This window comes from Hetaerina americana, unplaced genomic scaffold (genome assembly GCF_022747635.1).
Source record: "Hetaerina americana unplaced genomic scaffold, ioHetAmer1.1.p SCAF_10, whole genome shotgun sequence".
Taxonomy (NCBI): domain Eukaryota; kingdom Metazoa; phylum Arthropoda; class Insecta; order Odonata; family Calopterygidae; genus Hetaerina; species Hetaerina americana.
Genome location: NW_027286070.1, coordinates 75,840,129 through 75,852,846, shown reverse-complemented (window position 1 = coordinate 75,852,846; position 12,718 = coordinate 75,840,129). Strand labels below are relative to the sequence as shown.

Sequence of the window (12,718 nt, the reverse complement as noted above, 5' to 3'; positions counted from 1 at the left end):
CAAAAATGAATTTTATTTCACTTTAATGCCCTGGATCTAATTAGATTTAATGAAATCTAGAAGCTTAATCAACAATTTAGATCTGAAATCCTAGATCTAATTTCAAAAGCTATGAATCTGAAGGCAACAGAAAAACCTATTCACTCATCATTCCCATAAGTTTGGCCACACAATAATCGCCACTCACCACTGTTAATCCAACTTCCAGCAGCCTTTTCAGCTAAAATCTGAGTGTTCCTGCTACTTAGGGTGTCAATGGTTTCTTGCATAGCCTTAATTCTCATCCTGAGATTGTTATTTTCATTTTGCAACATATTATTTTCATAAAACATATCATTAACAGTCTCAGTTCCATCTTCCCCAACAACTCTCTTACCCTAGTTTTTTAAAATGGAAATAAGAAAATATCTATAAGTCACTTTTAAAGCAAATATATAAATAATGATTTGTAAATGTGCACATGCTTATATGTAGGTTAAGAATAATAACAAATTGGCAGGATTACAACAAGACTCATAAGACATTTACCTGTTTGTATTCCATAAGTTCCAATTGTAAAAGTTGAATTTCTTGTCGCAAAAGGCATATGGTGCGCGAAGACTTATCTTGATTAATTGTGACACGATTCTTAATATTACGTGCACGATTGGCATATTTAAGCGTATTGAGAGTTTCCATGAAATCTCGATCAGAAGGAGAGACACATGCAATCATCACAGTTCTGCTATTACCTATTGAAAATAATTTTTATTATATCTGGTATGACCTGGAAAGTCTGCTATTCAATCAATCAAAATGTCACAGAGATCACTCACCTCCTAAGGAATCCTGTAATAACCTAGTTAGCTTTGAGTCCCGATAAGGAACATGTAAAGCTCTTTTGGATTTGTCTCCAAGAGCAGATATCACATTTCCAAGAGCAAGCTGTAAAAGAAGGCATCTTTAAGTTTTGACAATGCCATAGTAACATTTGGAGTGACTTAAGAATATATTTCTACTTTTTCCAGACACACAAGAATAAAACCTGATTTTTAAAAAAGAACACACTGATTTCAGGTCAACAAGTTAGAGGTTTTTTAGGCAATTATCTTAAAAAATACAAATTAAGCATTATATCATTATGAACTAGACCCCATTATTATTTTTCTATTCACGGAGACAGAGTTTCCAAGGTGCATGTCGTTGATAATCATTCCCAGGAATAATTATCAACTAAAAGCAAAAGGTAATTTTTTTTGCTATAATTAAGATGGATAAATGCAAAAACTTGGAACTGAATTGTGTAAAATACTGCTTACAGGTAAATCAAGTCCATAATATAAAACCAAAAAGTTATTTCAAATGAATGTTGTTTTTAATAAACAACAGGACATCATGCCATAAATAAAAACAACTATCGAAGAAAGAATGCCGGACGCCATATCATATGCCTCCTCACCAATCCACAGTTAATGGAAATGCCTTCCCTTGCCCTTTCACCCGTAGCTCCAGTGCGCTTCAGTCTTTCTGATCCTGCCAAATCCACAAAATGGAATTTAGCCGTTAATGTCTCAAATTCTTTTGTTGGCTGATTCCCTGGAACAACATCCAACTGAAACAAAAAATTAAAATTACCTCAGGGAATACGAACAAAATCATTCACCTTTGGCGAGAGAATATAACACAAGCAAATTATTTTTAATTATAATCAGAAGAAATCATTTCATAATAAAATACCTTTGCATTCAGTTATGTCAAAATAATGAAAACAGATTAGTCCAGACTTCTTAAAATCATGAAACTGTTTCAACATCCACAAAATCAATTATAAAAACCGAGTTGGGATAAAAACTGAGCAAGGATTTCTATTGGTCTTGAGGGAATAAAAATAAAAATAAAGTCAACAATCCAAAGTGTGGGAATAATGATTGCATTTTAGTCACAAATTATGAGCTACGTTGATGATAACTGCCAGGCATCTAAATTATGTAACGATTGGTCAATATGTTAATGAATTAACATGGGGAAGACCTTTTAAACATCAAAATCCATGCATTTTACCTGCCCTTGTTTGGTTTATATCTATCTTAATTTCCTTCAGGTAATTTCAGCATTGAGATAATTCCACTTACAAAAGAAAATTACATTTCTGCCCTCCAATCATAAGTTATCAACAACACATTTCTATAGTGCAGATTTCAAAATTTTATGCACAATTTGGCATCGAAATTCATTTTCTTAAAGTTTTACATAAAAAGAAATCGCATAGAAGAAGTGATACAATGAAGGCAAATAATAGCAGTTGGGCTAAGATTTTTCTAATAGACTGCAATGATCTAAAATTTAGACCTTCACTGGGAACATTACTTCATGATAATATTAGCATTTTGGTAAAATGTGGTTTTTGAATTTTTTCTAACCATCTAATTAACAAGTTCAGATTACCCATTTTTCCAAACCCAAATTCATGCACTGCAACCTTAAGTAATAAAAGCAGTTTTACAGGTGAGAGACACTGTTACTTAATATATCAAATCACCATCCACACCTGAAAGGTTTTAACATAATAACTATCATCATTTGCAGAACCGAATAGAGGAAAAATTTAAGTTGAGGGTGCTGGAGGAAAGCCATTTTTAATAGAAGTTTCTTGATTTACATTGTTTTCTTTTCCACAACTTATTACATAGTGAAACAGTTGGGATCAGAATTATTTTACATTTTAATAATGTAAACAAACGTCATATTAATCTATTTATAGCCTAACATGATATAAACGAATTTGTTGCTTGGCACATAAAGTAAAATTATCGTTAGTTAGGCTGAAATAAAATTCCTCACAGTTCAGACAAAATATATGCTGTTCTAATATTTTCCAAGAGTAGGCAGTGAAACAATATTATAGCAAAATTTTCCGACTTATTCCCTGATCAAATGATTATTTATGCTCAATAAACCAGAAATTGAAATTCTGGAAAAAAGTATTACTTAAGTATTTAAACATGAAAAATAAGACTTACTTCTCCATTTGCATCATTTTCATTTGTTTCCCGGACCATTCTTTGCTGCTTAACGTGAAGGGTGAATATGGCATGAGATCTGGAGGACTGCGTATTCATTTGAGTGCTAGCAGTTGTCCTGGACAATGCACCCAACCTAAGGCACTGCAGAGCCTCTTCTGCCGAACGCACAGCCCGCATCGTGACACCAACCACATAAATCCCACCCATGGAATCCTCATGGATCCTTATTCCACCTCCCATCTTGTGATGACCCTGAGGTGGCATCACGGCCACGGCAGGGGCTAGTGCTGGCCCATTGCCCAAGGCAGCTCCCTGAACAAATTAAAATGGCACGAGTATAGTCAACACTTCATTGAACAGACAAAAAATATTCATGTGTGTGATCACTCCAATTAACCCCTTCCCCTTCAATTTATTTCCTGAATATCGCACCCCTATCCTCTATTTATTTTGTCGGTGGTTCTTTTAAAATGGTATGGTAGGTAATGAAATGATATTTTGCAGTTGGTAATCAAAGTAGAATAGTGAAATAATTTACAATGTGAAATAATAATAATTTTTAACTAGTTAAATGATTTTTTTTCATCAAGATATTTTTCTTTTTAACTACAACTGTAATAATAATATTAATATTGACAAAAAAGAAATTTACATTTATGTAATTGAAAAATCTCAACATTTAAAAATTGGGAAATATTTATGTTTAAAGTAAGATAACATTATTAAATAATAGATTGGAATACATAATATTACATACATATAGTATATATAATTAATAATCAGAGAAAGTATGATACTTCTCAAAACACTCTGGCAAATGTGAAATTACCTGCCAGTGCAAATTGTTTCACTCCTGACATTATTTTTGAAGCATGCATGTCACCTTTTGGGTCGGATGTCATTTCTTTGCTGTTGATGGGATGTGTTCAGGAAAATAAACCCAATTTTTAGCTTACGATCGGACTGGTATGTCACCACGTGAAGGTCCTCCGAGAACATTGTAATTTGGCAGAGTGACCTTTGCCAATTATGCCTCGGCAACATCCAAACGAAAACTAGTCATACTTTTCTTCTTTTTTTTGTTTACTTTAGAGTATAAAGTGTAAGAATTAAACAGTGCATTGTCAAACCTATAAAAGAACATATTTTTATATCCTCTCATGAACTTTCTCATCAACGGGAAGCATGCCAGCCGCTGGTCTTTTTTGTCCACACCTCCCATTTCTCGACTATAATCAATCACGCTAGCTGGTTTTGAAACAATTTCTTCGCTACCATCTCTCCTTCTCTTTTTTTCAATGCTCTCATCGTCACTTTCACGTACACAATTTATAATTCTTTTATACATTGAAGGGTAGTTTTCACCACACTATATATATACATAAAACGTGGACAAAAACCGAAACGATACCCTGTGACACACTCCGTCTAACCACATGACTGATCGCATTCAAACCAAGTTTATGGTGAAGGAACTGCGTAAGCACCACAAGAAATGCTGGGAAGAAGACTCATCGTGCAATAGGAGCACCCTTTTCGAGAAGGCTAACCCTGTACAAACTGTAATGGAAACTTGAGCGTTGAAACTTGCAACTCTGTACTAGAAACTTGATACTTTTTTGTGGACACCCAATATGAAAATGAAAGAAAGTAATACTAAGGAAGGATGGCTAAGCTAACAGTTTGTCAAATATTCTAAATTGTAGCTTCGTTTCACCAATAATTTTAGCAAAAGTATACTGATGAAAAACTACTTTTAAATTTTTGTGTTACAATGGCATTTATCCATGGCATTCGTAATATGCAAGGAAGAGAACTCAATTTATTCGTTTCTACATTTCATCGCTATCAAGGCAATAATTCCTGAGCAAGTGCGATTTAAAATCTGCTGCCCTAAAGTAGGATTTTAAAAAGTTGACAAACGAACCCCCTTCCCGTAAGAACATTGAGAACACAGCTATCGCTACTTGCAGAAAATCATTTTATTGCTTCCAATGCATCATATTTCATGAAATATCAGTTCTTTATGTACATTAGTGATATGTATATATGATACATATATACATGGATTGAATAAAGAAAATTCCTTTCTGACAAGCCATTGCAATAACTATTTTTGTACTTCTATTGAATTTTTAGTGCTTATTTTTGTAATTTAATTGAATTTTTCCCCTTATATTATTATAACAATTCAAATATGATTCAAATCGGTGCAGGCGTTCTTGATTTATAAATGGTGTAACTAAACTGTTCATTGCTTTTTAGGCGATACGAGGTTTGCTGGGTCAGCTAGAATATATGTATAAAACAAAGCATATTTATTTGAGTAGTTTAACGAGCCTATGGCCTCAAAACATTGGCTGGTCAAAGGGAAGCGTTTGATTACAAATGCACCAGGATTTGCACCACCTCTTTTGATAAAGTCTACATTTCACCCATTTTCCCACTGAAATGAAAAATGGCACATATTCCTGGGAAATGATTTGTCAAGTTTATATCTCTAAACATATATCTAACGAAGAGTTTCTTAAACAAAAGTCTCCATGAAAAATGTGCTTTTCAAAATATCAAATTTAAAAATTAAGTTATAAATGCATTCAGTCAAAGATTCGTTTCCGATTTCAAGGAAGTAAGCAAATATAAATTTTAAAATGAATACAGATTTCAAACCACGGGTTAAAAATCTAAATGAGCAGTTCTATTTGATTCTACGATTTGTTAATTGCTCCAAGGGTATTCTTACCTTCAGTGCAGCAGATTCTCTAACTGGATCAAAGAGATCAATAACTTCTTCATTGTACAATTCCATGAACTGAGCAACAACACTGAACTCAGGGGCAGGGTCACCAGCTTCAACTGCATTGTTTGCTCTTTGCTTTATGCCATCAAACAAATGGCGAATGGCACGGGGTATTATTCCCACTTGCTCATCTGGTAAAGCGACATCAAATCCAGTGCCCATCGTATAAGTCTTCCCTGAACCAGTCTGAAAAAAATTAAGGCATTTAGAAGAAAATATTTCTCATCGACTTCAAACTTAGAGATAATTGAAAGACAATATAAGGTAACAAACTAACCTGAATACAAAAAATGAACACAGAAAATTTTAAGAGGCACAAAAATGTTTTATTCACTAAAATAAAAATGAAATGAATTTAGCAGGTAGTTCAGGTAATTCATCGAGTCACGGTATCTCAGGAAATCTCTTCATAATTTAAAAATTAAACCCTCATTATCACACAAGATATTCGTCATTCCTATGGGCCACTTCCAGGCAATCATTTATGGGCGAAGACATTTGAAGGAACAAATAAAAATTCAAAAGGACAGCAAAACTAGCATAAGCACAAAACACAACATGCAAGGATTCATTGCCAGACTATTTCGTCATTCCAAAGCTCACAACAAATTTTGTGTGTGACTAATATAAATGTAATATTTAAATAAACCTGGAATTAGTACAGGAAAAAAGATACAATTTCAAGATTTTGTTCTATGTATAAAACTGAGTGAAACTACAATCAACCCTGACGTGGATAAGCAATAAACATTAAGGGATAAAAATACAGAGTCCAGGCGATTAAGAATATGCATCTTGTACTTAACATCTAGTGTAGTCTGTCCTACAAACTATGAAATTCAATACTATTACATACCTGACCATAAGCAAGGACAGTAGCGTTGTACCCATCAAGAGATCCATCCACCAAAGGTCCCACACATGTATGATAAAGGCTCTCTTGGTCAGCATCCATATTAAAAACATAGTCATATGTAAATGCTTTGTCTGAGCCCAGTGTTACCTGTGGCTCTCCAGGTGTAACAGCAGTACATACGCGACACATGTCTATGACTTCCCTGGCTATTTGTGGACGGATTCTGGAATAAATATACAGCTATTAAAACAAGCATCACAACAACCAAAACCATACGATTTTATACGGCAATCAATCTCTCATAATTCTTTGATATTAAGATGTCAATGCACACTCTAAATAACCATAAAACACAATCTGCGTATAATGTTTGTATCACCAATCATTCAAGCACAAGAACAATTATATGTGATAAGATTTGATTTTCATTAAATCAAACGTCGGAAAAACAATTAACTGATCCAAAAAGTAAATTTGGAATTATGCCATAAAATAGAAACCTATCAATTTTCAACGTTTTAACACAAAAAAACTCACTCTGCATGAATTAAGCAAAATATGTGTGTGTATGAAGGCAAACATTTCATTCACCACCTGAACATCTAATTCCCGAATGGTGAAATAAAATTAATACTTGACACATCACCCCAAAATTTTTAGCCAAGTATTTCTTTAGACTTGATTTGAGCATAGTATAACATCATTTGCTCTGACAGATGACACTATTTTCCTGCATTATCAACGTGATAGTAAAAAGTCGCATCATCAGATGCCTCGGGAGCCAAATTACCTCTACAATACAAGAATTGATTAATAAAAAGAAGACTGTTGTAGCATCTACTGCTTCTTTAGTTTTGCCTAATTCAACTCGAACTTTTAAGACATGCATGTGCATTACGTCAACCGATGGATTTCAAAATTAAAACCCAGTTTGAAAGACCTCATTTATCAATTACTGTATTCATCAACTATTATTTCAATATGAAGTATGGCTGACAATAGTCGCACATCTCAATGCATTTCGGACATACGCTCATGATGAAATTAATGTAGTCGCTCTTAGTCACGTTTTTTTTAGCTACTTAGCATTTTTAACCAAAATTATCTTCAATAATCAATTAGAGAAGGATATTTTTTCATCACTTAACAGCGGAATGTTGCGTTTAGTTTATTTAGGGTCCCATAATGGAATCAAGCACGCGCATACAACCGACCGCAGTGCAGGTTATAGTATACATATGTTCCCCTCCATCGCCATACGATGCCGATAGTTCTATCCTCCCCTGCAGGCCGTAGCGGCGCGGGGCTTGCGACTCCTCGAGACACGGGTGGATAAGCACGTGGTGGCAGGTGGGCGGGCGCGTAAGACGAAACCTGGCTGAAACAAGTGACGGAGAACTCTCCGCAACGACCACGAGGAAGTACGTCTGGGCGGCCGGGGAGGCGAGGCGTATAAGAAGGGGTTTGCGGGGGTGGGGGAGGGATGTGGGGGCGCTGAGGCGTCTATTCATTCCTCCCCCATTCGGAGTGGGTAAAAAAAAGGACGGGGGGGCGGTGGGAATGGGGAGAGCACGGATGGTCGACTGGCAGGGGGTGTGGTGGTGGATGCGTGCATGCGGAGGGGGTCGTTCACAGGAAGTCGCCCTCGTTCTAACTTGGGAAACTGAAAGGATATATGCACCACTTGGGGCAACAGGCGTCGGCCTTTCTACGCGACACATTCACAGCGAAAAAACATGAATGGAGAAATGGACACCGTCACGGCCCCACGGTGGATACGCCTTCTTTACTCCACCTCTCTGCCGACCAATCGCCTTTCCGCAAACAAACGTGTCGCAACTTTCAATATCCCCCTGAGCTAATGCAACAACCAAGCAGTAGTTGTAAGTGGAGACGTTCCGGCGACATATCGTTTCTTCAAGTTACTCCATCCGAAGTCTAACGATGTGTGTACAATTAGTAGAGCAACAGCTACGGCAATAGGAGCCGGGTAAATGAAGTTCAATCCACCTAATCGCAAGGTGGAGAAATACGGAACAATTTTTGACACGTAATTTTTACAACATGCTACACTTGTTGTTCTCCTCTATTTAACGAATCATCATTAAATTGGTGATCATGATTGGATTGTATTACTGTGGTTAGAAAAGTAAACGGACATGTTACACATATCAACTTCTTAAATCTTGAACATTTACTATTTCGGAAATATTTTTGAATTCACTGACACAATTCAAGAGGACGAATAGATAAATGAAAACATTTTACGTTGAAAACGGCGCCAATGTTGAAATTTAAAGGTAACTGCAAAGAGGAAACTCAAAGAGGCAATTTATTTGAAAGATGGCACACGATGGGTAGACACGAAAATAAACCTGTATGGAATTGTGAGCAAAACCGCCTCCGGGAGAACTACTTTGACCTCGGCAGCCACGTATGATGATGCTGCGAATTTTAGCGAAGGAGATAAATCGTTTCCTGACGGGGTTCTTTGAATTAAATATTTTGAGGAATTAATATACTCGTGGAAAATTTGGGCTAAAGATACTTCTTGCTCCTCGTAGCCCTGAGCAATGACAGCCTCTCGCTAAAATCATCAAATAAATCAATATACATGGAAGTTACTTTTATCGCCAGCGCTCGAGGAATAAAACATTCAAAACGTTCAACTCGGAGTTGAAAATTTACTCACTTTGTCCCCTGGGTCGGTAGGCCGTGGAAATTTCCCGTGATGGCAGTGAAAAAGGTCACGAAGACATTCTCACAAGAACAAATAAATACACTTAAAAGCTATGCGCGAGTCTTTAAGGGGGTCTCCGACGAACGCTATCGATGCGTGCACATTTTTCGCCGGTTTTACGATTAGCAAGCGACTAACTAGCTACAATTATCGAAAAAATTTTTTAAAAAATCGAATTTAAGGCAAAAACGAAGGAGAGAGGGAATCGACACCATTTCGATTGACGCTGAGCCGCCTCATACGTACGACCAACCCGAGGGTGAGGTCGATCGGTGGGCGAGGGCAGAGCTCTACCCAAGGTGGGGCACCGGGCCCTAGACAGCGCGTAAAATTCACACACTCAGGGTGGTTCCATCTCCAGATCCAACCCCTCCCCCCGGTGGCCCACAAGGGATAGGTATTCAGAAAGTCGCAACTCTTGGACTTCAGACGGGGCCGTCCAAAAGACATCAACCCGAGCCAGTAGCCGAACACTCCACACACTTGACTTTCCACGTTTCCGTTATTTTAATCGGACGCATAAGGCGTGAAAAATGGCGAATAATGAATGAATGGCTTTCGATGACAACGAACGGTTAACGAGAAAGGCATCAACTACAGCCGTGTTGCGGGAAGTGTGTCCGTAGGATGAAACAACCCGAGACAAATGCGCGGTGGGTGGCGTGTGCGAAGGATGCAAGTGCTCGCTGCCTCGAGACATCACAAGTTGAGGAAACAGGCGGGAAACGCTGGCGCCACCACAGGGGCGGAGCGGGCAGCCGTCCAGGGCGTCGGCTTTAAAGGACGGCCGCAGCAAACGAGAGTGCCCACGGGAGCGGAATTGGCAGGGGCAGCTACAATTAGGATGAGCCGGCCCTGCTTCGGGGATCACAAAACTGAAGTCGGCGGGGGGAGAGGAAATTCCCATCGTGGCCCTATCACGTAAGATGGTGCATTAGGGGTGCCGCTAAGGGCGCCGAAAAACCCCAGGGTAGCCTTTCTTGCACACGCAGGGTTTCCCATCCCCAAACACATTTTGTTGACACACGGGACTAGCCTATGTTTGATGCTGAACGCCACTCGATTCACTCGATTCCTGGCTCGGATAAGAAATATATAAATTGGATACGTCGCGTTCTGCTTTCTGGCGGCCAATTACTATATACATGGTTATTTAAAAATAAGTTAATTTTGCAATACAATAATTAGTAAAAATATTTCGCCTTGACCAGGATTCGAACCCAGATCCCTCGATGTCCGAGGCGGAGTGCTTCGGCCAGTTAAGCTACCGAGGCGTCCTCTTACACTCCCGAGATTTTGGGGGCTTGAAGGGAACAAGATGCTGCGACGAAATACTAAACAGTGGCGAAATACTAAGTGATGCTAAAGCACTCGGGCGGACATCGAGGGACCCGGGTTCTAATCCCGGTCAAGGCGAATGATTTTTACACTATGAAATTGTTGCATTGTAATATAAATGTAGCGGATGACTCCGTTAAATGACTCGCAGTTTCTTGGAAGTTAATTTTAATTGGGTAAATTAGACTTTTGCCATCCAATTTGACAAAACTTTCATCTTAAGGTAGCCGTGGTATCAAGAAGCAGTCGCGCACCGTCAACTTCCAATTATATAATAAAAGCAGAGCACATTTTCATTTCCTTCATGACTTGACTTTTTCTTCTCCGTCCCACACGTTGCAGTTTATTTGATCGACTTATTTCCAATTGTTTAGTTTCTTTCGCGCCTCAAAAACTTTTGACTCAATGCTCCATTAATTTTTTTATCTCCTTCCGCCTATGCATCATATCAAATCTTATTTACAAATTTTCTCCGACTTATTGGTCACTTGCAGAGGCACGAGCCCCTTCGTGAGGTCTTCTAAAGTAGAGGTGAAACTGAGCACGTGAATTGTTTTGATGCGATTCATTCAAAAGCGATTCTCCGGAAAAGTGGTCGATTCGGAGAGATGAAGGGTGTTCATCTTCAAAGCGTCACTACAGAGAGGTGGTCGCCGATAAGAAGGTAACAGCGGCGTAACTCCTCTTGAGGTACTTTCATCATCGACACGGTGATGCAAGGCGCGAGCGCCGATCCTGAGAATGCACAACATGTGGCACTAAGTAGAGCGCGAAAACTGGCTTTTTGACCATCAAATCACTTTTTTTCGCCCAGCAGTATCAAGCAGGTGACACAAAATACCACATGTGCTAAAAATACCTACCTATTTGAGCAGTTTAACCGAAAATAAAGAGCCTGGAGGAGTAAATAATGCAGCAGTAACGACGGGAGACGATAGGTACAAGTTATGAGGCGCACGTTGAGCTACATACGAGGAAGCCTGACAAACGAAAAGAGATCGATCTAATTGTAAAAAAGAAATTAACTCTTCACTTACTACTGTATTCGTCGCCGGTACCACGACCAAACAATGTTGTCTCTTGAATTTATGCACGAGATTACAACTGATATTGTTCACTAGTACTAAATACGAGTACGCCATACTGTGAAACATTTTAATAATTGCGCAATGCGGTAATTACAAAATCGGCAGTCACGTTGGTATAATTACAGAGAACCATTTCTGACAAGTCATCTTCGCAAGCATACCAATAAAGCATTACGCACGGGTCATTTCTTTGCTCTCTTGGTAACAAGTACTCGTATTCAATCACGCGTTCCGAAGCGTGATTCGAGGGGAAGAACGGCAGCACGCGAGTTCATTCAATTGATAATTAAATGCGAAAATCACAATTAATGACGGTTTATATGTCGGGGGGAAAGAAAGTTTTCGCTGAACGAAACAATGTATATACCATCCAACTGGCTACATTAAATGCTGCTACTGTATTTTGCAGGAAATCAATGGTTAAGTTCCTTTAAGTAGCTAAGGACATACTCAAGGATACCTTGTAAGAAAGAAATGGAAAGTAGGTCTGACGGGTCGGGGGACAGCGAATGCGCGGGCGCCGGCTGGGAGGGTAAGACACTGTTTACGCGAGAAAGGAAAAATGAGGTCTTCAAGCTATAAGGAACCAAAAAAAAACCAATGCAAGCGTAGCCAACGCAAAATTAATTTAATTTTATATTAATTCTTTCGTCAAAGCGAAATGGAAGTAACACACTACGCTCTCGGCGAGTCATAATGGAAAATAGGGCACTTTTATTATTAAATAGCAGACGACAATATCAACAAGCAATCACAATCAACAACAACTTTTTTCAACTATCGCTCCTTTTTCTGAGACTTCATTTCGCGAATCTTCCGTTGAAATTCACAAACTGATATCCTTATTAACGAAACATGGAGCTATGTGAAAATGTATTTGTTCATACATGGCGT

The 12,718-nt window shown here is 38.3% G+C and overlaps 1 protein-coding gene across 1 annotated transcript in view; it reads right to left on the bottom strand.

Moving 5' to 3' along the window:
• Klp31E (kinesin-like protein 31E) overlaps positions 1 to 12,718 on the bottom strand; it is a 139,071-nt gene that overhangs the window by 41,840 nt on the left and 84,513 nt on the right. Inside the window, exons 2-8 of the mRNA XM_071598912.1 lie at positions 6,659 to 6,881; positions 5,746 to 5,988; positions 3,000 to 3,314; positions 1,439 to 1,591; positions 816 to 924; positions 529 to 731; positions 188 to 377 (exon numbers count right to left, since the gene is read on the bottom strand). Coding sequence (XP_071455013.1) covers positions 188 to 377; positions 529 to 731; positions 816 to 924; positions 1,439 to 1,591; positions 3,000 to 3,314; positions 5,746 to 5,988; positions 6,659 to 6,881 — 1,436 coding nt within the window. The remainder of the gene's footprint in view (positions 1 to 187; positions 378 to 528; positions 732 to 815; positions 925 to 1,438; positions 1,592 to 2,999; positions 3,315 to 5,745; positions 5,989 to 6,658; positions 6,882 to 12,718) is intronic.